Below are 23,882 nucleotides of genomic sequence, written 5' to 3'. Positions count from 1 at the left end.
CGGGCTGCACCTGTCCGGGTGTTAAAGGGCCGCCGGTGTGCTGATCGGCTAGTGGCGCGGTCACAGACACATGCCGGAGGCACGGGTAGAAAAATAGCGTCTGCCTTTATTCAAGTTGTCTCCCCTGCCTCACGTGCCATCCCTCGTCCCGTCCTCAGGGTCCCCGGGATCCCCGGGAGCCTTAAGCAGCTGGTCTAGGGCAGGCTGCAGGGCCTGAAACACTAGCCTCGCCCTCTCCCTCAGCAGCCCCGGGCGGGGGTCGCCGGGTTCCTGCAGGGTCCCCAGGAAGCCGGGCAGCTGGGAGGGCAGGGAGAAGACTGGCACGCTGCGGAAAAGGGCAGGCACGGCATCTGAGTGGAGCAGTCCTTCGAAGTAGGCCCCGACGTAGCGGCCAGGCGCCCGGCCCTGCAGAAAGTCAGGCAGCACGCAGCTGAGCGAGGCGGCAAAGGCGTCGTGCGGGCCCTGCGGGGCGGGAGTCGAAGCCCCGTCCTGCAGCCACTCCCGGCACAGCACCACGGCCCCAGGTGAGAAGAGCAGCACCACCACGCCGCCCTCCTGAAGGGTCTGGCGCCTCTGCGCGTGGAACCAGGCCAGGGGTCCCTGCGCGCTCAGTTCACGACGGCTCCACAGGTCCACGGCCACGCGCAACGGCAGCTGGCACAGCGCCGACGCCAGGGCGCTCACTAAGCGCTCGAAGCCAGAGTCCTCCGCCGAGTAGAGGAGCAGAGCCGCACGGCCCCTGGTGGCAGCTGCCAGAAAAATCGAGGGGAAGGGAAGACGTGAGACGGCCCGAGGCCGGCCCGCTAGGGGCGGCCCCCCGCCTGGCACTTGCTCACACTTACGCCCCGCGCGGATGTCCTCCTTCAAGAGCCTCAGCCACCCTGTTAGGGGAGAGGGGCGGGGAAGCCCATGAACTCGGCTGCCACCTTCTCAAGGGGAACTCCCAGCCCTGTCTCTGGGGAGTGCGGAAGCCCGGAAGCGCTCACCTTTCACTTGGTCCTTTCTGAAAAGGAAGAGAAGGAAAAGCACAGCGACAAAGAGTAGGCAGGCCAGCCACACCAGAGCCCAGCGCTGGTGAACGTCTAGGAGACCCAGGGGAGAGGACAGGCTAGTTAGATACCATACACTTTCACCCCAGTTCACAAAGGAGAAAAACTCAAAGATTTAAAAGATCTCGGGGGCTGCGATATGTGACTGACGGACTCAGAGAAATGGAAAGATTTGCCCGAAGTCCACAGCATGTAGTGTCAGAATCAATATATGAACATAGATCCATCTATTTGGGTGACCTTGGAAAAGTCATTTCATCTTCTGCCTCAGTTTCCACCTTTGTAAAACTGGGTTAACACTAGTACTTATTTCATAAAGTTGTTGTGAGGACTACATATATTAATACTCACAAAGCACTTACAATGCTGGGCATAGTAGGTGTTCAAATGTCAGCTAAGATTGTCTCCTAAGCCTAGTGTTGCTGGACCCTTGACCTCACTCTCTTGATGACTCCAACAACCTTCCAAACGGTGTCCCTGACCTCTTTTTTTGCCTCCAGTTCATTCACTACATGGCAGCCCCAGAGACCTTTTTAAAATACAAATTTGATTATAGCCTTTCAGGAAGCTCCCACTGCTCTTAACATAAAATCCAATTCCTTACATCAGCTCCCAAAGCCCTAGATGACCCTTGCATCCTTGTGATAGAGGTCTGCCCCTCAAGACCCTCTAGCCACAATGGCCACCTTGAAGTTCCTCAAAAAAGCATTTTTCCCCCACTTCACTCAGCTCAGCCTTCAGAACAGGTCAACCTTTTCCCGGCCTCACCCCATCTAAGTCAGGTCCTCATTATTTGCATTCATGGTTTTAGATATTTTATAGCAAATGCTTCAATAACTCACATTTACTAAATGTAAGTGATTGTTTAGCTAATGTCTTTCTAGCTTTCTATGGCTGCGGTGGGGGCAGGGATTGTGCCTTTTTGGTGATGCTAGACTCTCTGTGAGCTCTCATCTTGGCTTTTGAATGAAGGAAGGAGTGTCCCTCTGATTGATCTGAGCCAGGGAAAGACAGGCCATTGCATGTGCTGCCCCTAAGATTGTCTAGATTCCAGCTCCTGGTACGGAGGGGGAAGGGCAATTTTTGTAATACTCACACTTGTCCATGGAGCAGGCCCACAGTGCCCTCAGGTCATCATCCCACAGCTGTAAGACAAACAAAACCAAGACCATGGCCCCACAACACAAGTTCTGGCCAGCCTGATCTCCAAATTTCCAGCTTCAGCTATGCATATTTCTCACACACACACACACACACACACACACACACACACACACACTGTAGTTCCCCACAAGCCTCTCTTCTCTGCCTTTGATCATGCTATGCCTACTGCCTGGACTATTGCCTTCCTCCTTGCCAGATCTGGCACAATGTCCCTTCCTTGAAGCTTTCCATGGAACCCAATGCGTAGCACATATGAATTTGGTTATCTGTTTTCTGGTTTCTAGCCAGCAGTGAGCAACTTGGGAACAGGAACTATGCTTCTTCAACTCTTGGCTTCCCTAGGGCTGGACACACATAAGCACAAATAGATGGTGAGTGGGTACTAGGGGGACAGTGAGGAGGCCCTTACCTAGGAAGAGTGAGAGTTTCCCTGGTGCCCTCTGTGAGGCACAGGAAGAGATGGAAGAAGTTAAATACAGAGTTTTAGGCCCATTGCCCTTGGGCATTGGAGCAGGGCCCTCCTGCCACCTACTCACCTGCAGACACTGGCCTGACTGCAGATCTTGTAGTAATTGCGCTCCAAGGCGAGCTGCCCTCTGCCAAGACAAAAGGGGACTATCACCTAGGGGTACCACATTTAGGAGACCACCAAGCTGCAGCTGAGCAGAATAGTGGGGGAATGGGGCATGGAGATTACTAAGAGGCCTCTGAGAACAGGAACTAGGTCTGAATCACCCCCACATTCCCAGACACCAGCACAGGGCCGGAACCGAGGAGGGGAAATTGAATATTGTGAAAATTTGAGGCCAGGCTTGAGATAGAACTGGAAAGGTGCATGGAGGAGGGTCCCCTAGCCCTCACCGTGGAGGCCCTGCTAAGTAGTGGGGTGCAGCCACTGGGTTCCAAGGCACAGAGTGATCTGTTGTTGTGGGGGTCTCGTGTCTCCACCAACAGCATATCATCCTTGAGGGGCCCAAGGGAGTCTGGAAAGGGTAAGAGCCCAGTCTTGAGTGAAACCCAAACTTGCTGGAGCCTGCCACTTGCCCCCCCCCCCCGCCCATTCCTGTGCCTGACCTTCACCCCCCAAGAGTTGGCACTTCCAGGCTTCATCCCTATTACAGTGGCCCTGCCCCAGCCTTCTCCAGGCTTCACTCACCAACCCACAAGCACTCTTGCAGCTGCAGCTTCTCCCAGCTGCTCACCTGCTTAGAAGGGGCCAAGGTTAGGAGCACAGGAAAAAGCAAGAGCCAAGGCCATAAAGGGTAGGACAGTAAGGGGAGGCCTGTCATGTGGGAGGGGGGGGGTCTGCACTCTGGACCTAATCTTAGGCAGATCAGGGTTCAAGGCTGGATGATTAGCAAATACTTCATTTTTCTCAGCCTTAGCCTTGTGAGAGTGTCTGTGCTAAAGGGCCTTATGACCCTAAATTAGCTCTTTTCATGTCTTTATACATTCCCTTCTCATCTAACCACCTTCACCAAGAGGCCTCATCTGACTGCTCCACTTGAAATTGCAACCCCTACCCTCCTTTATCCTTCCCCACCCTTCCCATAGTATTTAGATACAATTTTAACATAGTGTATAGGTCTATTGTCTGCCTTTATCCATTAGAACATAAGCTCTACAGGGTGGGAACATGTATTGGTTTTAGCCACTACTATGAAGTATTTACTATTATCATCCCCATTAAACAGACTGACATTCAGAGAGGTAAAGTGACTTGCCCAGAGTCCCATGGCATTGCTAAAATCAATACTGGAACTCCCAGAAGTAACTACTTTGTTCCAGTGACTCAAGGATAAAGTGGGTCCAGAAGACAGTGAATTATCTGGGGGGGTCCACTCTGGGTCCTGCCCCTAGCCCAGAGCTCTTATGCCCCCTTCTTACCTGGACACAGAGGTTGGGGTGGACATTCAGCAACGGCAATTCAAGTGCCTTCTGTGGAAAAAGAGTAATAGGTGGGGTCAGGAAATATGCACCCCTGGGCTTCCACTTCCTTCCAGGAGCCTCCCACAGCTTCACTTACGTTTACAGTGACATTTGCTGGTGGCAGCGGCGGGACCAGCGACTGGCAGGGGCCCCCGCCTGGTGCCTGCCAACACAGAGTGGCCTCAGCAGGCAGCGAGCAGGGTGCATCTAGCCGCCAGCCCCTCGGGGGCAGCAGCTGCAGCCGGGCTGCACGCCAGAGGTTCCGATGTGCCCGGGGGTCTGCAAGGAGAGGGCAGGGTCACTGGGCACCCAGAACTCATCCACCTGCACTGTTACCACCATGGCCCCAGCCCCAGTTTGCTCACCTTCCCTAAAGGGGCAGATGCTTGTCCTGACAGAGTCGGGCTCTAGCGGCCACACCTGGAAAAGAAACTGGGTTCTACAAGTCAGTTCAACTGAGCTGACCCTCCAGGAGCCTAGCCTCTGCTACGCACTGGGGATGCATTCATTCAACTGATATTTCATAAACACTCGTCCAGTGTTTTTGCCCTTTGCAAAGTCCTAGAGTTGCATACATTTATTCTTCCAGCAAGCTCTATGCCAATTATCTGGCAACATTTTCATTCAACAGACTTTTAGTGAGTATCTACTATATGTCTTAGCACTGTGGTAGGCACTAGGGACATTGATAATTAAATCCATGATCACTTTGTGTGAACCTACTATGTGCCAGGTGGTATGGTAGGTGTTAAGGACACATTCATTTATTCTTTCAGAATAAAATATATATATACTCTTCTGTAGAAAAACAGTAAGGCGTATGGTCAGGAAATATGGCCCCCCGGGCTTCTACTTCCTTCCAGGAGCGCATAAATATATGTGTGTGTGTGTGTGTGTGTGTGTGTGTGTGTGTGTGTGTGTATTTTTTTTTTTTTTTTAGTAAACTCTACCTGAAGTGTGGGGCTTGAACTCTCAACCCTGAAATCAAGAGTCACATGCTGTATCAACTAAGCCCGCCAGGCACCCCATTTCTTTCAATAGACTTTTTTTTTTAATTTTTTTTTAATTTTTTTTTTAACGTTTATTTATTTTTGAGACAGAGAGAGACAGAGCATGAACGGGGGAGGGTCAGAGAGAGAGGGAGACACAGAATCTGAAACAGGCTCCAGGCTCTGAGCGGTCAGCACAGAGCCCGACGCGGGGCTCGAACTCACGGAGTGTGAGATCGTGACCTGAGCCGAAGTCGGCCGCCCAACCGACTGAGCCACCCAGGCACCCCTCAATAGACTTTTAAAGCATATCTATTCTTTGCTTAGCCCTGTGCTAAGATATAGAGATAATACATTAATTTACTCAGCACACTTTTAATTAAGACCACCCATATGTAGCAGGCATTGTGCTTGGCAGTAAGGACGTTTATATCACAGCAAATGTTTCATGAACGTCTGTTATGTGTCCTATCACAGTGCTAGTTAGAGAGTTTCATTCATTCATTCCTTTAACAGGCTTAATTAGCACCCAATACATGCCAGGCATTGTGCAAGGCTCTGGGGGAGTTCCTAAATTTGAATTAGGTACTATTTCCTTACCTTCAAGGAAATTATAAATTGTCAGTTGTAGTAAGGATAAGACATGTATGTATATATTAATAAATTGATCCCTCATTTATTGAGCATCTGTTATATGCAAGAAGAAATGAAACAGGTGCCCAAATAAGAAAGGAAGTGACAAATGGACAAGGAAAGACAAGTGCAAGAAGACTGGAAGATAGGAGAGGCCAGGGAATTGAGGTAAAGCTCTGGGAAAGAGGTGGCACTTGAGTTGGAAGGATTTGATTATACAGAAAAGAAGGGGGCGGGGCATTTCAGGTAGAGGGAATGACAGACATTAATGTCAGAGGTAAAACAGATGGGACCTGATGACCATTTAGACATAGAATCAGATATCTTTCAGAGGAAAGAGGGGCACCAAGCTGGTTCAGTGGGTAGAGCATGTGACTCTTGATCTCAGGGTTGTAAGTTCGAGGCCCACGCTGGGTGTAGAGATTACTTAAAAATAAAATCTTAAAAAAAAGAAGAAGAAGAAGAGGGAAGAGCCAACATACAGAAGCCTGGATACTTCCTTTTATAAGAGTCCTATGAAGTTGGTATTTTTAGTCCCGTTTTACAGACAAAAAATGGGCTCAGAGAGGTGAAGTGACTTGCATGAGGTCACACAGCTAGCAAATGGCAAGAGTCAGGATTCAAATCAGTCTGAGTTCACAGCACATTCTCTACCTCCAGGGGAGCACAAAGAGACAATTGGAAGAGTAGGGGAAGGCTTCAAGGAGGAGGTGACATTTGAATGGGGCCATGAAGCATAAGTAGGAGTCCTGTGGATAGAGGATCAGGAAAAGCATCCAGAGTCTGCAACAGGCAGAAGACAGGACAGCAAAGGTCAGGAGAGGGCTAGTCACCCTAGGGAGCAATAGTTCCCACCTCAAAGAAGAGAGTGGAGGGTGGTAAGACAAGGAAGGTAAGGGGCACCCCCCTCATTAATTCTCCAGTACCCTTCCCCTGGCATCTAGCTGGACTCTTCTCTTACCTGAATACAAAGGCAGGGAAATAGATCTGTATGGTTCAAGGTAATGGTTTGTGGCCCAGTCTGTGGGACAAGCAGAAGGGGGAAAGTTGGAGAGATGAGGAGGAGGAAGGCTGGAGGCCAAAGTCGAGGAAACCAGGCAAGTAGCTATTCCCCCACCAATATTCCTTGCTTTGGGTGGGGGTCGCTGTGTTGTATTCAAGGGTCCCTTTTGATAATGCACTCACATCCTTAGCATGGGCATCAGCCTAGAGTGGGAATGGACTTAGGGACAGGGAGGCCTCACCAGGTTTCTGTGCCACCAGGGTTTTGTAGGACCCTGGACCTGGTTCCAGTACAGCGAGAGGCCAAAGCGCTGATCCTCAGAGACGTCCAGCACCAAGTGCACATCATCACCATCGGCAGACACATTGAGCCAGGGCAGGGCTGTGCGGGAGGCAAAGAGACAGAGACCTCCATCACCTCTTTTACATACCCAAGCCTGGTCACACCCCTTTGACTGACCCTTTGGAGTTCCTTCAAATTCCTGAGACTGGAAGGCCCCTAGAGGGCAGAGCCTGTGTCCTCATCTCAGACCAGACTTTGTCCCCAGCAGCCAGCCCAGTATCTTGACACACTCTTCTCCCTCTGCAGCCAGAATGATCCTGTAACCACTGTAGGATAAATCATTCTCTGCTCAGAACCTTCTGATGACCCCCCAAATTACTTCCAGAGTAAAAGCGAGAGTCTTTATAACGGCTTGCAAGACCTTACACAATTTGGCTGCCCTGACCACTCTAACTTATTTCCTAGTACTCTTGTCCTTAATTAATCTAGTGCAGACACCCTGCCCTCTCTACTTAAACACACCAGATACACTCCTGCTTCCAGGCTCTTTGTACTGGCTGTTCCCTCTGCATATGGAACCCTTTTCCCTCAGACACCCATATGGCTCCTTCCATAACTTCTTTGGGTCTTTTTTCACTAGAGTGAGGCTAACCCTGACTGCTGCAACCCCCAACCTCCTTATCCTCCTTTCCCCTCCCCAAATGTTCTCCAAAACACTAATCAAGCTAACTTACTGCATATTTCACATTTCCTTGTGTTTATTGTGTCCTCCATCACCCCTACCTTGACCCTGACTCCCAGCTAGAATGTCAGCTCTGTGAAGGCAGGGATCTTTGTCAGTTTAGTTTACCAATTAATCTCCAGTGCCTAGGACTATTCCTTGGGCAGAGTAATCACACAATAAATATCTGCTGAATAAGTGAATCATTGCTGAATGAATGAAGATATGAAATGCATGATGTGTATCTGTGGCCTCAAAGCTCTGGTGCTGAGTAGTTTCTAATGAATTACCAAAGAGACAGGCCAAACTTAAGTTAAGGAGCCAAAAGGGAAATAAAATTGAAAAAATTTAAGAGCTCAAGAACATCACTGCTTATAGCTTGACGTGGGTGGTAGTTATGCAAGTGTATACATATGTAAAAATTAAGTGAACTGGACTTTAAAATTAGTGCTCTTTACATACTTTTCTGTATGTATGTTATACCCCAGTTCAAAAAAAAAAAAAATGAACAAAGCAAAAACAAAATTCAAGTAGTACCTGGGAAAAACCATCAGAGCCTTGACTTTCTTAGCCCTTATTTTATGGCTTAACATTATTGTTATCTTGATATATGGTGTGTATGTGGGGGGAGGGTACCATAATCTTGACAACATTTTGGGCCTCTAGATGTCCCTGGTACTAATAAATAAATTTGTCATAAGGGAGATTCATCTTCATAGTCCCAATGCCTGGCACAGAGTAGGAGCTACTGCAGTTCATGTGTGATGAATTAAATGAGCTCTGTGAGCATTTGGACTGTGGCAAGCCCAGACCTGAAGCCACCTCCAAGGGTCCCTCACACACCAGACCCTGTCCCTCCCTCCTTCCAGCCCCGTTGGCAATAGTCCATCATACCCCAGCAGCTCTGGATGCTGTCCCGGACTTCCAGCCCCTTGCAGTCTGGGGAGAGATCACAGAAAAGCCACCGGTGGGGTTGGGGGCCAAAGAAAGAAGAGGAGTGGTCTGACCCATGGGGAGCACTGGGAAGGGCTCCCTTCCCCTAAATACCACCCCATCTATCCAGGGCCCAAAGCATCTTCCTCAAACACTGGGAAGCAGTATCACCTGGGGAGAGGAGACAAGAGGGATAGACCCTGGGGAGGATAGGAGCTCAGACACCTGCCTGAGAACAGATGGGACAAGGAAGGGGATAAAAGCAGAATGGCAGTGGCCAGACAAGAAAGAGACTGGGGGCAGTGGGGCAGGACCTGGAGCCACTTACCAGGCAAATGCTGGGTGAGGTTGAGTTCCTTCTGGTACCTGGGCTGAGTGTAGGACCAGATTCGCACCTCAGCCCCCAGAGCAGCCTCGAAGCAGTCAAATACTACAGAACCCTGTGAGGAGAGGGGTGGCAGAAGGCTGGTGGTATAGGGCTCAGAATACAGGCCAAGGGCTCTGAGCTCCTGTCCATGGACCACTCCACTCATCCCTTTCCCCAACCAATGATGCTATACTGTATAGCCTGAAATTCTCCCATTAACATTTCCTTTAAAGGCCCTCAATTCTAAACTAAAAAAAAAAAAAAAAGGCTCCCAGTTCTAAAGCACACCCCCTCAGTAGGGGTGTCAGCAGGGCAGGCATAAGGGCCCTAGCTATTTGAGTCCCTGTGCCCAACCCTGCTGTCCTGCATCACATGGTCAAAGCTAAGATGATCAGAAACCCCTTCGCACACCCAGTGCCTCAGGGGTCCTCATGACTGCCCATTGAGGTGGGCCAGCAGATGTTCTCCGATTCTATAACTTTCCAGGCAAGAGGATATTGGCTGGGAGCTGGGGGCTGGAGGGGAAGTCAAAAGGCTTGAGTGATTTGGCCCGGGGTGGAGATATATCTTCCAAACACATGTGGCCTCCTGAGGTAGGAAGAAGCTCCAACACCCTGCACCACAGTATGTACACGGAGCAGACATGGTACAGCAGGAAGTCCAAGAACTAGATCCAGCCCACAGACTTCCTCTCTCCAAGCCTCAGTTTCTCTCTCTGGAAAATGAGGGTAATAATAATGCCTCGCTCATGGGTGTTTATTTTTTTTTAATAAGTTTATTTATTTTGAGAGAGAGAAAGAGAGAGCAGGTGAGCACGGGAAGGGTAGAGAGAAGAGAGAGAATCCTGAGCAGGCTCCGCGCTGTCAGCACAGAGCCCAACATGGGCCTCGATCCCACAAACTGAACCATGAGATAATGACCTGAGCCAAAATCAAGAGTCAGACGTTTAACCAACTGAGCCACCTAGGCACCCCCATGGGTACTTTTAAGGAGTACACAAGAAAGAGAAAATTAAACTTCCTGAGACCCTTTACTGCTGGGCATTACATCAGGTGTTTTACACATACCAACTCATCTATTTCTCACAACAGCCATATGAAGTAGGACTATTCTTATTCCCATTGTACAGACTGGAACACTGAGGCACAAAGGGCTGAAAGGGCTTGCCCACAGCCTTGCCATCAGCAAACAGAGCTAACGCACACGACAGCGCCTCATAGATGTCATATTTAGAAGATGGCTATTGGTATTATCATTATTTTGCATACCACAGACTGACCAGGCTGCACAAGGGCAGCAGGCACTTGCACCTCCAGTAGGACGCAGCGGGCGGTGGGGTAGGCCTGGAAGGAGAGCACGACTTGGGCCTGGAGAAAGGCTGTGAGCAACAGGGCAGGGGTTTGGTCAGGCCCAGGTGTCATGGGCAAGGCCGTGGCAAGGGGCAGTTGGGCCAGCCATCTTCTCCTCACCGTTTCTAGACTCCTCAAGCTCTGGATCAGCTGCTCCTCCAAACTTTTCCTCACCTTTAGGCTCTTCCCAGTGCCCTAGAAGGGCCCAAGAGCAAGACCCAGCTCAGGCCCCAGCTCTGGGCTGGCTTTGGGCTTGGCTTCATTCCAGAAAGCCCAGTGCTGAGAAGCAGGGGCCAGGCCTGGGGGGGGAGGGAGGGGGGGCGGGGGGGTGGATAGACAGAGAGACCAGGCTGACATGGGGATCCTTTGGCCAGTGCTCTCCAGGAGAACACTGAGGATGCACAGGACTGCCTGCCAGACTCCCCAGTCCTTGTGCCCATCCCAGACACACTCACATGGGAACACACACAGTTATGGGATGACATGCTCACCATGCACAGCCAAGTGGATGGCCACACGCACACAGAGGTCACAGTCAGTCTCCTGGTAGCACCTCAGCACCAGCTCTGTCTGCAGGCGTGTGGGCACCAGCACAGGGCCTGGGGCAGACACGATGCTCCCAGGTAGGCAGAGCACGTCACCATCTGTGCATAAAGGGCAGACTGAGAGCTAAAGCTGTTCAGAATCCATAGGGTAGTTTTACCTGACACCCCCAGAGGGCCAAGGGGCTTTGGGCTCTTCCTGGGCTTAAGGTGGGTGGTGAAAGGCATGGGACTGGAACATCCCTTCCGTCAACCTGGGCAGTTCTTTTATTTCTAAAAGTAGGGCTACTCACCCCAGAGGTGGCAGGAAAGGCCCTGAGGAGAAGGTAAAGACGAGTTAGAGTTTATGCCACCGAATGTAGCCATTTTTCCCTGCCTGAGATCCCTGCCCACCTTTCCGGGGCTCCTTGTTCAAGTCCCTTCCAGGAGAAGACAAACTCAACGCTTGCCCCCTCCCATTCTTCTCTTAACCCATCAGCACCAGACAGACCAGCCAGGGCAGTTCTGGCAGTAGTGACAGTGACAGGAGCCAGGCTAGGGCCCCAATGGGCCGCAGACTGAACCCTGAGCCTTCCCCAACACTCCCAGTGCCCCAGACTTACCGGAGAGCAGCGAGCAGTATCCTGAGGCCCCACAAGCCTCTCCAAAGAGAGGACCATGGGGCTTCGGCCCAGTGCCAAAGACAGCAGGAACCAGGGCACAGGCATCTTCCAGGTGCCAGAAGGCACCAAGGCCCGAGGCCCTGTCCTGCCCCCCCCAAAGGGGGGGGCAGACACGGTACCTTTATTCCCACTCAGCCCCAGGAGGGGCTGGAATCCCTCCTCAGCCTGGGGTCCCAGTGCGGGCTTGAGCACTCCCTCTCCTGGGAGTCCGGAATCCCGTCCCAGACCCAGCCAGAGTGCTTTCGTTTTGGCTCCCGGCAGGCAGCTGGCTGTTCCCGCCCCGCCCTGTCCCTCCCACCAACACCAGGCCTGGGAGCCAGCAGCCTTGGACTGGGGTGGTGGCCTCACCTCCTTCTTTCCCTCTCCTCCTCCTCCTCCTCCTCCTCCTCCTCCTCCTCCTCTCCCTCCTCCTCCTCCTCTGACACCTAGCTGGGAGGGGCCCCTGAAGAGTCACAGCTGAGTAAGGGAGCTCTTACTCACCCTGGGAGTCCCTAAGGAAGAGGGCCTGGGCAATCTTAGGGCATTTCCACTTGCCACGTGAATCTGGGATTTTGGTGCCTATTGAATCTCCTCATACTGGGCACTCCAGGTCCCTTCTCACGTACTCCCTGGGACTAAGTGACCCTTTGTGGGACAGGAGCTCTAAAGGCAGGGACAAAGAGCACCAGAAAGTGGGCTTTTCACCACTTCCTGGCCTCTGCTCAAGTGTGGTATGGAGGAAAGGAACTCAGAGCCAGGCAGACAGGGGGCCCCATTTGTGCTGTTGTCATGGGCTGGCTACATGACAAATGGACCTTCCTGAACCTGTTCACAGTGAGAATTTCCAGGTCCTCCTTTGCCTTTTCAGAGGCATTGCTTGTGAGAATGTGAAATATGTGGTTGTAGGTGTGGACACGCAGGGTTTGGGCCCACAAACTGATGCATAACAACCCCCAGGCAGGGCTGTGCTGACCCTCCCTCCAACTCAGCATCCTGAGCACAGTAGAGAAGCACATTGTGTCTCTTAGCTTATCCATTATATTCACCTTTATTTATTTTTCTTGATCTTAGTCACACCTGTGTCCTGGCCACTCAAGGCTGAAACCTCTTTCCCTGATCAGGCTCTCTCTCTCCCTCCATCCTCCTCTGGGCTGGGCTCCAGTCTGGGAAAGCAGTATCCTGGCTCAGAAAGGGGTTTTCTCCCACCCCCTGAAGTCACCCCTCGCTCAGAACTGCCATAGCTCCTGCCTCCTCTACCCCTGTCCCACAACCTCTCCAGCCTGGACTGGTTCATGTGCAAAATATTCTTTCCGGAATTTTGAAGAGAAGTGGGAAGATTCCCCCACCCCCACAGGACTGGGGTCGGTGGAGCCCTCAGTAAAGACCAACTCTCCCTGCTGGTTCTGAAAGGGTAATCCTAAGGAAGAAGCCAGGCACACGTGGGGAAGGGGCTGGGACAGTGAGGGAGGTGCTCTGCTCCCAGGTTGGCAGACAGCGTAAGGATTTTTGGCCAGTAGTCCCGAGGTGGCACCCCAAAGATTCAAGGGTAGAAGGCTCATTCAGGGGTTCCAGCCAGTACCCCTACGCCTGTCTCTGCTCAGCCTCAGTTGGCAAAATTTGGCGGCCTCCCGTTCCAGCCGTCGGCACAGCTCCAGGCGACCCTGCAGGCACGGACGAGCCCCGAGGCGGCCCCAGCTGGCGGCTTCGGTGGAAGGTAGCGCATCTAACGCCTGCAGCAGCCGCGGCAGGTCGCGCAGCAGGCGGTAGCGTGGCAGGGCGCGCAGTGGCGGGGGAATGTCGCCCTTGGCGCAGAGGCGACTGAAGTAAGCGAGCAGCAGCAGCGGGCGCGGGGCCGCGCGGAGCAGGGCGCGCAGGGGCGCTGCGCCGGAATCCGGACCACCGGCCAGACTGGGGTCGGCACTGCTCCACAGCAGCAGCACGGTGCCCTGCTCCTGCGCCACGCGCGCCCGCGCCGCCCACAGCCACGGCAGCGGGCCCACGCGCGCTACGCGCGTAGCCTCCCACAGGTCCACGATCACGTCGCACCCGCCGCCCAGCGCTGCCCGAAGCAGTTCAGCCAGTGCTCCCACCAGGCGCAGCTGCGCCTCTGACTCCGCCGCGTGCAGCAGCAACACCGGCCGCGCGTGGCTCGGGCCTGGGGGCGGGAGCAGATGAACAAGGTGGGGGGGGGGGTAAGAGACACCCCAGCACTTCCCCTCCCCCACTCCCCGCCTTGGGGCTACATCATAGGGTGCCTAGGAACTAGTATGATGTAGGAACCTAGTTCCTTATCTACGCTGTGGATGGGTACCCAAGGCAACTTTAGCCTATACTGTGCCTTTGGGCTAATAAGATGAAAGCTCCCTAGAAGGGGCCAAGTCTAGGTGCCAGGTTTGGCAGATGCAGAGCAAGCTGGATTTCCGCCCCAATAGTCTCGTGCGCAGAGACTCTTAACAGTAACCACCTGCAGAGGGACCTTTGTTCTGCCTTAACCATTCCTGACCACTAGGGGGCCTGAGGCTCCCCACCCTGGGTAGCAGAGAGCTTGGTGCAGCAGCACGGACCTGACTATCCGAGAAGGGAGTCTAAGCAGGGGAAGGGTGGGGGGCAACCAGCCTAGACGTTGTGCAGATCTGAATCCTCAGGTTACCCCTGAGTGTGCTTACCTGACAGTGGGCGCCGGCGAGTGAGGACCAGAACAATGCCCGAGAGGGTGGTGAGTGCCAGCAGTGCCAGGATCAAGAGCCCCAGGTGTCTATGAGAGACTGAGTCAAGCAGCGTGAGGCCAAGCCAGGGTCCTCAGTGCCCATCCTCCTTCTTACCCCACCCCACTCTCCCAAGAACTTACCATCCGGACACAAAAGATGCTTCCAGGAAAACTGAACATCTGACCTCCACACCTGAAGGCACAGAGCCCCCCCATCCCTGTAAGCCAGGGTGGCCCCTCCTCCCAGGGGAAGTTGAATGGGGACAGAAGGGGAGTTCCCCTGGATAGGGAATTTCTCCAGCACAGGGTGTGTTTGGTCCAGCCCTGGCTGGGCACACAACAGGTCAAGAGTGGCAAACTCAAAAAATAAACTCAAAGTTGGCCAGGGTGTCCATGAGGACCTGGAGGGCACAGGCCCTGAATGAAGTAATCAGATGCCACTGAGCTCAAGCCCATTGTCACCATGCCTGAATGTGGACACAGTACCAGGTTTTCTGATTTTCGAGGAGAAGCCAGAAATCAGCTTTTTAAAATATGAACTCTCCAATATTTAAATGGTGGCAACTAATTCCAATTTCAAACACCATGTTGGCCAAACCAAACATTTTTGCAGACTGGATTTGCCTCATGTGCCCCCTGAAGAGTAGATGCTAAGGGGGAATGTGCAGAGTGAGGGTAAGATTCCTTACCAGGACACAGCTCCCTGGCTTCAGGAAGGGAATGATAAGGTCTAGCGTCACTGGGCTTGACCCCTGAGTCTGTGGGAACAAAGAACAGAATGACTATCCCCATAGAGTCACATCTGGCTCTGTCCAGTCTGAGTCTTAGCCCATGCTCTTCCTCCTTTCTACTCCCCTCTACCCCCACCCAAATCCTACCCAGGCTTAAGGCCAAGTGCCACTGCTGACAAAAAAGTCTTCCCCCTGCTTCATTCTCAGATCCTGCTGTGATCATTCCTGGATCTGAACCACTGAACAGATACATATTAATCAGGCGATCAGGCATTCATCAACAAACATACTATGGGTGCCTACTCTGTGTCAAGCCCTGAGGAAAGAAGACACAGATGTCATCTCTGTCCTCCAGCAGCTCACAAACCAAGGAGGCTAATTATACCCTGCCTCCCTTCTCTGTCCCACATGTCTGAGGGGATGGCTTGTCCATGGGAAAGAACCTAAGTTGTGAAGTCAGAAGACCACAATTTTAAAAAGTGAGGCTTGGGGCGCCTGGGTGGCGCAGTCGGTTAAGCGTCCGACTTCAGCCAGGTCACGATCTCGCGGTCCGTGAGTTCGAGCTCCGCGTCAGGCTCTGGGCTGATGGCTCAGAGCCTGGAGCCTGTTTCCGATTCTGTGTCTCCCTCTCTCTCTGCCCCTCCCCCGTTCATGCGCTGTCTCTCTCTGTCCCAAAAATAAATAAACGTTAAAAAAAAAAAAAAATTAAAAAGTGAGGCTTAACTCTTGCCTTTGTGGTTCCTAGCTGTGTGATCTTTGCATGGAGATAGGTTACCTCTCTCCCTGACCCTCAGTTTCTTCATTTATATATGAGGACTAGTAATCTTTATTTTACCAGGTTATTGAGAGCATCACATGTGAGTGTGCATGTGAACACCCTCTATCTTCCACAGTGTAGTGTGTATTCATTTAGTACTGAACTCCTTAGGGGCAGAGACTGTGTAAAATACTTTTCTTGTAGCTCCCAGAGTCTAATACAGGGTAGATACAGAGAAGGGATGTAATAAATACATGTTAAACTGGACAGAATTGATTGCCATCTGTTTACAGGCAGGGTATGGCTCCACCCTACATTCTGGGTGCTGGTTAGGGAGTTGACCAGAGTCTCCATCTTTTGGAAACTCTCTCCACCTCCAACCCCTGTACCACCTCTGTCCTAGACCCCATTCACCAGCCAGATGTCAGCAGATGCTGACACAGTGACTCTCAAACCACAGCTGAACTCAGTGAAGGTGCTCTTTCCCCAGCTCACAGAGAGAGATGAGTCCATGGCTTTAGCACTCAATCTTAGGTTATCCCATGTGACTTTGTCTTAAATCTTAAGCATGGCTTGGTGTTAAATCTTAAACATTTGCTACCATCTGTCTGCCTGGGAGCCCTCATAGAATACAAAACAAGTAACCAAGCTGCAAGTGAGCATTTAAGAAAGAATTGGAAAAAGCTGACCATGCTTAGTCAGATTGGTGCTATGGTTTGGGGGATATATTTTATTATGGTTTTTATTTTAGATCCTCAGAAGAAAGTCTGCTAGTCAAACTGTTCTCAGTTCACATAATAGAGTTAAATCTGTCAGTGGTTTACAGTATTCTGCAAAAAGGACTTTAGCTTCCAGGGACTCTGTCTCCCAAGACAGTCAGGGAACTTCTGCCAAGTGCCTTGTGGAGGCAAGCAGGAACACAGGGGAAGAGGACAGGGGTTTCCAGAGAGGGCATTGGTATAAAATGTGGCAGCAGATTGACCAGGTCAGAAGACAGCTGGATGTAAGAGGGTCAGCCTCTTGCCTCTGCTTATTCCCTGGAAGTTCAGAAACTAAATGGATTAGACACTGCCCCATTAAAGACCCTGCTGACTGGCAGAGAAACCAGCCAACAAAGGCTGATCAAGTAAACAAATAATCACATGATGTAAGTCAGAGATTTGCTTGCCTCCACCTGCTGTGCTCCTAGCAACACGACCTTGGGTGGGGGTGGGGGTGGGGGACAAACCCTGGCTACTAGGCCATACCTGGCTAATGCTATACACAGGGGGCACCAAGCTGTCCTGCCCCAAGCCTGGATGGCTCCAGGCAGCACTGAAGGTGGCGTGCATCCTCGAGGAGAAGTGAAGGACCAGCTGCTGGGCCTGGGTATCCATGCTCACATTCCAGGATGGGGCTGCCAGGGTGGGAAAGAGCATAATACAAGACATTCTGTTTGTAGGAAGTGGTAGGAGCTGGGTTGTGGTTGATAGAGAAGTCAGGGCAGGGCTAGAGTCTGGCTTGGTCACAGTTGGGTAAGGGTTAAGCGGTGGAAGGGGGTCCCAAAAGGGTCATTTATTGGCTCACCAGTCCCGTGGGGGCATTCAACGTGGCTGCTATTTCCAAAAGAGAACTGAGAAATCCAAGAATGGCAAGTCAGCAAGCTCTAGGCACCACCCATACCCTTCCCCATCCCCTGTCACCCATGCTTGTACCTTGAAGCAGAGCTGGGGGTGCAAGTCTACTCCCTCCAAAACATACCACTGTGGTAGGAGAAGGGAGTTAGTCAGGGAGCAGAGCCCTGGGCCCCAGCCCTGCCCACTCAAGTCCTGGGCAGGCCTGTCTCACCCCCTGTGACTCTCGAGCCGTGGCATTGGGGAGGTCTTCACAGAGGGTATGCCAGCCCTGCCTCTGGCAGAGGGAGGCCTCCAGCTTCAGTGGGCAGCGGAGTGTTAGAGCCATGACCATCTGACTGTGCTGGCTGTAGTCAGTAAAGTGCACTGACTTCCAGAAGTCCGAGCCATCTGGGTAGGTGGCAGGCAGGGGCAGAGAGTGAGGCCTGGGGAGGCCTAGGCCCTGCTTCAGCTTCAGCCTCGCTTTGCACCCCAATCTCCAGAGGAGCAGGGGATGACTTTTTGAAGACAGCCAGCAGAGTTGCTGGAATGTCTAGGTACCCAATAAATGAGCACGCCTTCTCCAGACCTTTTATGACCTTTTCTACTTAAACTGTCTCCTCTCCTTCCTGTGCCTCCATTCTGGCCAGCTCCCTGCTGCTACCCAAACTCAAAATCCATATATTTTTGCTTAGGTTCCTCTTAGAACCAGGAATGTTCCCCTCCCTATTCTCCTTTTGAAATCCTGCCCACAGATTTCCTTTTGACATCCTGCCCATGGGGATCCTGCTTGGGTGAGCATCAGTTGGTTGAGCATCCAACTTTGGCTCAGTTGTGGTCTCATGGTTTGTGAGTTCAAGCCCTACATTCAGCTCTCTGCTGTCAGCATGGAGACTGCTTCGAATCCTCTGTCTCCCTCTCTTTGCACCTCCCCCACTTGTTCTCTCTTTCTCTATTAAAAATAAATAAACATTAAAAAAAATAAAATCCTTCCCATTTTCTGAGCCCACCTCAGGTGTCATCTTCTATAAGAGACCTTCTCTGCTCAGACAGCCTGCATGGGATTCTCCCTTTCCTGAGTTCATGATCTACAGCCTAATCCTTAATTATAACAATGGCTTGGACTGTAGGCTGCTTTGTGCTTCTCATTTATTATGTTTCAGGGTCCTGTCTCTTTAACTTGGGGATAATAACATATATACAGCATTTTAGACATCACCAACCACTTTCACATAAATATTGAATTCAAGATTCATTTCCTCAACAGTTGGAAAGTAAGGCAGGGAAGGTATCACTACTTTACTGACGAAGAAACTGAGACTCAGAGAATAAGTGGTATGTGACCCCAAGATTTCTGGTCCATCCTCTTAGGACACCACCTGCTGGGTCTCATATTTCTGAACCTCTCACAGTGCCTAGTACAATGTTCAATACTGATATATTGGCAGGCTGATTGGTAGATGTGATAGCCCTTTTCCCCCACCAACTCCATGGAAAGTGCCTGCATGGCTTCTGGGGCTTCCTCCACAGCATAGGTACAAAGTGTATGTGTGTGTGTGTGTGTGTGTGTGTGTGTGTGTGTGTGTGTGTAAGAGAGAGAGAGAGGCTATGAATACACAAGAGTGCATATGTACAGCACTTACAGGCTTCAGGCCAGTTCTGGAAGGGGCATTTTTTGCACCTCACAGTGTCCTCTTGCAGGTAGGATGCCTGCGGGGACAGGGGAGAGCAGTCAGGGAAGGTCATAGGAATGGCTTTTCCTGTGTCACTCATATCTGAAACTCATTCTGGCTTGACCCTTCCCTGATGCAAGCTGCCTGAGCTGGCAGAGCATGGATGAGGGGAAGCAGGGCAGCGTATGGGCAAGGGTAAGTGGTGTGTGACCAGAGTACAGGAGCAAGACCAGGAAGTATGGGGCTGGGATTGAGTCCTCTTCTCCCTGGAGAGCAGAACCTATCCTCCCCAGAAAGAGGAGAGGTCCATGTTCCTCCACTTTTGGCTTCCCTGGCTTCTGCCCTCAGTGATTCCCAAGGTGTCCGGTGCACTGTGTGGACCCCTTCCCCTGGACTGCCCAAATACCCTGGCTGTTGCTTTCTGCCTCAGGTACCTGCCTGAACCTTCCCTTTTGTCTCCTCCTGGTTAACAAGGTCCCCTGAGTTTTCTGTTTAGTTCAAATAAATCTTAACGCCAGGCACCTCAGCTTCATAAGGATTGGAGAGCTGCTATGGAGAGCTTATGGGGACAAGACTTTTGGAGCCACATGAAACCTTGCAGTGGCCACATGTGCCTCCACTGTGACTCTTCAGAACACACAGCGAAGGCAACTGTGTATTCTGTCTCTGTGGGATGAGGCCAGTCTGAACCAGGGAAAGCTGGGTTTGGGTAGGACTAAGCTGGAATCACCCCCCAAAATGTCCCATGTTCAGCAGGACACTTCCATCTCTGACCCAGTGTGTGGCTCACAGTCAGGTTGGTAGCAGTCTTCCCAAGCATCTCATCAATACCCAGTCTTTTTAAGGCCTGACTTACTGGAGATATGCTTGACCAACTGTGCCTCTAGGAGTCCTAGGATTGGAGCCATGGACAACCCATACATTTTCCTCTGCTCACCTCTATGCACAGACACGGCAGAAAGAATTCATAAGGCAGGTCTACAGCATGGCCCCCAGACACAATTTTCTGTTGACAAAGCAGCAAAAGGAGTGAAGAGGTGCCTGCTGAAAGAGTTTAGGCACCCTGGACAAGGGCAGCAGGAAGCTGGGACCTTGGCCAACACCCCCCACTTTTCCTCTTATAGGAGAGTTATTTCTTTCACCAAGAAACTTCCTCCCAGGGAGGAGGGAGGTCCCTGCTCTGTAGTCTATTTGCTCTGGGTATCTCAATATATGGAGTGGGGAAAGGGAGGAAATAGGGAAAGGATTATACATTTCTGGAGACCCTACTCTATGCCAGGTAGGTGCTAGAAGCATTAACTCGATTAATTAAATGCCAGCATCTAAAATGATCTTTGTTTTTATAAATGAAGAGAGCTGAGGGAATCAGAGGTATAGCCTCATTCCCTGCAAATGATACCAAGTGCATACAAGGGCATCCACAACAACTGGGGGTTCAAGTGGGGTATCAGGGCCCAGGTTGAGTGAATGGGGAACAACTCATTCTCTGAGGCGCAGCAACAAAAGGAAGGAGATGGAAGGGTACCAAGACAGATGTGACCACTTCCTGGCGGGGGGCGGGGGGGGGGGGAGACTGAAAAGCCTTCTTAGTGCAACCTGAATCTCATTAACGGTCTTCTCACTGGGGATAAATGCCATATTCATTTCTCTGCTAGGTGTTCATGGCTGCTCCAGGTGTCTCTGTCTGCCCTTTCCCTTCTGCATTTTCTGTCTAATCCAAAGAAGGCTTAATGCTAGGCACTTCAGAAATGTAGTAAGGTCATAAACAATTACTGTCCCTCTCTGGGCCTCAGTCTCCCCATGTATACAACAGAGAGGTCCTTTTTGCTGCAGTGCTGTGTGATCTGGTTTTTCAAAGGGAGACAACACTCCAAACCTGGGCCTCGAAGGGACTGCTCAGCTCCTCGCATTCTAGTGCCCACTGGTGACAAAGACGCACGCTGACCTCAGGTCCCGGGGGAATGGTCACTCGAATAGCCCGTGCCTCAGGCAACAATTCAAAGGAGAACTCGGGCCCTGGGGAGAAGGAGAACTGGTAGTCTTGTCTCTTGGCCTTAGCGCAGTCACCATTACTTGGCTGCACCCATCTCTGGTCATACCCCATGCCTACCTCCATGGCTTTGTGAGCTGGGTCTGGGGAGACCTTCCATTGCCTTTGCATATGAAGGTTGGGTCCTTTTAGAGCGTGATCCCTTGTGAGAGATGTCTGGGAAGGGGACAGCAATGTGATGACCCTTCTCAGACAGGCAACAGCTATTCAGCAGCTTCCTCTGTAGGCAGAGAACAGGGTTGGCCTTAGGCCAGGAATCGGGCTTCTATTACTGCTTCTGGAACCTGGGGTACCACAGGCAAGTTGCTCAACCTTTAGACCTCAGTTTCCCTAACTGTGTAACAGACAGAATAGTCTACTTCATCACCATGTTCTCTATCTTTCATGTGGCTAGAGAACAAAATGAAAGGCCAGAAAGGAAAGGGCTGTGGAGTATAAGGCAGGGCTGGAACTGGCAGGGGGAGTACCTGAGCAGATGCTGGCATCTTGTGTCTCCTACAGAACCGGAACTTGTATGACTTTTTGTATTTCTGCACCAGGAAGTGGATCCAGCCCCCCTGGAGGTCTGCGCAGGAAAGGACACATTGACTATCCAGCCCTTCACTGCCCCTCCCCTACCTGGAAGTGTGGCCTGATGTTAGGCAGGAAGTCATTTGAGATCATGGAGGGTAATGATATCAAGCTTCTTTAGTCCTAAAAATTATGATATAGTCAAAAAAGGATTAATTCGTTAGGTAGAGAAAAAGCTATATATATGCAAAGATGTCCACTGTAGCATTATTTACAGCAGTGAAAAATTAGAAACTGCCAATTGTTAAACAGTGTCTGGGCATTTAGTATGTGCCAGGCACTAAGCTAGGCAATTAAAATACAGACTTGAATTAAGAAAGATCTTACTTTGTGAATAGAAGGTAATAATAGGAAACTCACAGAACTAAAACATTTTAATGCCAAGAATTGGTACCAGTGGAAAGGAGAAACACCTTCACAAAATGATAAAAGTGAACCCATGAATATCAGTCATGCTATGCTATTTTAGGATGACCTGTCTCTGTTGAGGTTGACAATAGGACAGACATCTGTTCTAGGATGATAAGTCCCACTTTCCTCAGCCTGCCACACCCTGCCCCCCGCCCCCCGCCAATGCTCCTAATTCCCATCTCCACTGAGAAGGGCCCAAAGGGCTATTTCTCATACCTGAAGGATTTGACATCAGATGCAGGTGCAAATAGCAGGCGGGGAGCCAGAGCTGAGCACACCAGGACTTTAGAGACACAGGAAGGGCCAACTGGGTATGGCAAGGAATATGAGCAGACCTTCCTGGGAAGGATGATAAGAAAATCAAATGATAGGGTCCAAGAAGGTCCCTCTTGCCTCAGACAAGTTGCACTTGAGACTGAGATGTGTGGCTTTGAGCAAGTGACGGATCTCTCTAAGCCTCAGCTTCCTCATTCATAAAGTAGGACTGTTGTCAAGATCAAGTAAGATAATATGTGGGAAAATGATTTGTAAACCAGAATGTACCATAAGATATGAAGGAGTGTTGTATCTCCGACAGGAATGAGGGATCAGTTAAGGGAGAGAGATTATCCTCTGTCTCTCATTTAATCCTCCCCTCAGCCCAGGGGCAACAGTTTTCATGGTACCATCATTTCTACCGCACTGCTCTACCCCTCAGAAATGGAGAGTCAGAGGGACTAAGGGCACTGCTTGCAGCCACATGTGGAGTATGTGGTGGAACTGCAATGCAAATCCAGGCTTGTCTTGATTCTAAACCCCGTGATTTTTCCTTGTTATGCTACTTCCCAATTTGGGAACAAAAACGACTAGCTCATTAGGGATCTGGAACAAAAGGGACAAAGAAGAAGGGAATGAGACTCACCAGTGAGTGCGTCTTCCTGAAGGCACAGGGCCCAGTAAGGGTAAGAAAAGAGAGAAGAATTATTAGTAGAGATTCCCATGGGGGGCATTCTCCCTGAGGTCTTTGGTTCAAATCACCTAATTCTAAGGTCCATAAGCTAATAGCCCATCCACTCTAGCTCTTTTCTTTCTAGCTCAACCCTGCCCACGCCCTCAGCACACCAGAACCTTGGCTACCCCTTTGAGACCATATAAACGACACACTGGGGCTGTCACCAGGGCAGAGGGGCTTGGGAGGCAGAAGAGGACAGGCCGAAGAGTGGGGACCTTTACCAGCCTGTGGCAGGCAGCTGTCCCCACTGGGCAGGGGGGGTATCTTACCATGTGGGAGGCCAGCAGACAGTGGGTGCTCCAGTGCAGAAGATAGGGGCAGCCAATCCCAGAGGAGGCAGAGAGGCCAATGAGCAGCAGGAGAGGCGGGAGCAGGGCTGCCAGTCTGGGGCTCCCCATGGACTTCCGTGGGGTCAGAGCCCCCAGAACATGGCTGCACAGCCTGAAGGATGGCAGGGACTTGCTGTTCAGTAGCAGAGAGTTCAGGGAGCAGGAGCCCTTGCCTCAGCCTGCCACTGCCCCGCCCTGCCCCAAAGCTCCTCCTCGATCCTAGATCCTAACCAGCCAGCCAGGCCACATTCCTTCCCCTAGCGGAGGGCCGGAGGGACGCTTGCTCGCGCCACCCCCCCACCCCCCCCACCCCCCGCCCCCTGCCCCAAATCCTACTGCCCCCACCTGGAGGGCAAGGGGCTCCTGCTCTGGCAGAGAAATAACTGGAAAGAGGCCAGCACAGGGTTAGGAGGATGGAGGGCTGTACCTATTTCTTAACCCCTCCTACTGCTGCAACACCCGCCCACTA

General features: G+C 51.4%; 2 protein-coding genes across 4 annotated transcripts; both read right to left on the bottom strand.

The window, feature by feature from the left end:
• Nucleotides 1-86: 86 nt before the first annotated feature.
• Nucleotides 87-11,893, bottom strand: IL17RC (interleukin 17 receptor C). Of its 3 annotated transcripts, XM_030307372.1 has the most exons (19): nucleotides 11,564-11,893; nucleotides 11,255-11,276; nucleotides 10,911-11,063; nucleotides 10,540-10,614; nucleotides 10,339-10,448; nucleotides 9,032-9,143; nucleotides 8,665-8,709; nucleotides 7,009-7,148; nucleotides 6,726-6,785; nucleotides 4,508-4,562; nucleotides 4,240-4,421; nucleotides 4,101-4,151; nucleotides 3,370-3,415; nucleotides 3,075-3,196; nucleotides 2,750-2,809; nucleotides 2,146-2,194; nucleotides 987-1,082; nucleotides 843-881; nucleotides 87-749 (listed from the first exon to the last, which is right to left on the bottom strand). In XM_030307372.1, the coding sequence occupies exons 1-19, from the start codon at nucleotides 11,666-11,668 to the stop codon at nucleotides 130-132; spliced, it is 2,142 nt and encodes a 713-aa protein (XP_030163232.1). In that variant the 5' UTR covers nucleotides 11,669-11,893; the 3' UTR covers nucleotides 87-129. The 3 variants fall into 3 exon arrangements, with proteins under 3 accessions (XP_030163232.1, XP_030163233.1, XP_030163235.1); XM_030307373.1 differs by lacking the exon at nucleotides 843-881; XM_030307375.1 differs by lacking the exons at nucleotides 11,255-11,276; nucleotides 11,564-11,893 and having other exon boundaries at nucleotides 10,350-10,448; nucleotides 10,911-10,999.
• Nucleotides 11,894-12,042: 149 nt separating this feature from the next.
• Nucleotides 12,043-23,665, bottom strand: IL17RE (interleukin 17 receptor E). The gene is made up of 16 exons (XM_032592352.1): nucleotides 23,354-23,665; nucleotides 22,995-23,010; nucleotides 22,310-22,432; nucleotides 21,580-21,677; nucleotides 21,173-21,332; nucleotides 20,939-21,078; nucleotides 20,000-20,068; nucleotides 19,033-19,099; nucleotides 17,625-17,800; nucleotides 17,492-17,539; nucleotides 17,364-17,409; nucleotides 17,045-17,193; nucleotides 14,999-15,067; nucleotides 14,451-14,502; nucleotides 14,269-14,367; nucleotides 12,043-13,757 (listed from the first exon to the last, which is right to left on the bottom strand). Exons 1-16 carry the CDS (start codon nucleotides 23,480-23,482, stop codon nucleotides 13,162-13,164), a joined length of 2,037 nt encoding a protein of 678 aa, XP_032448243.1. The 5' UTR covers nucleotides 23,483-23,665; the 3' UTR covers nucleotides 12,043-13,161.
• Between the last annotated feature and the right edge of the window lie 217 nt (nucleotides 23,666-23,882).

This window comes from Lynx canadensis, chromosome A2, assembly GCF_007474595.2.
Source record: "Lynx canadensis isolate LIC74 chromosome A2, mLynCan4.pri.v2, whole genome shotgun sequence".
Lineage (NCBI taxonomy): Eukaryota > Metazoa > Chordata > Mammalia > Carnivora > Felidae > Lynx > Lynx canadensis.
This window is presented reverse-complemented; position numbering and strand designations above follow the sequence as displayed.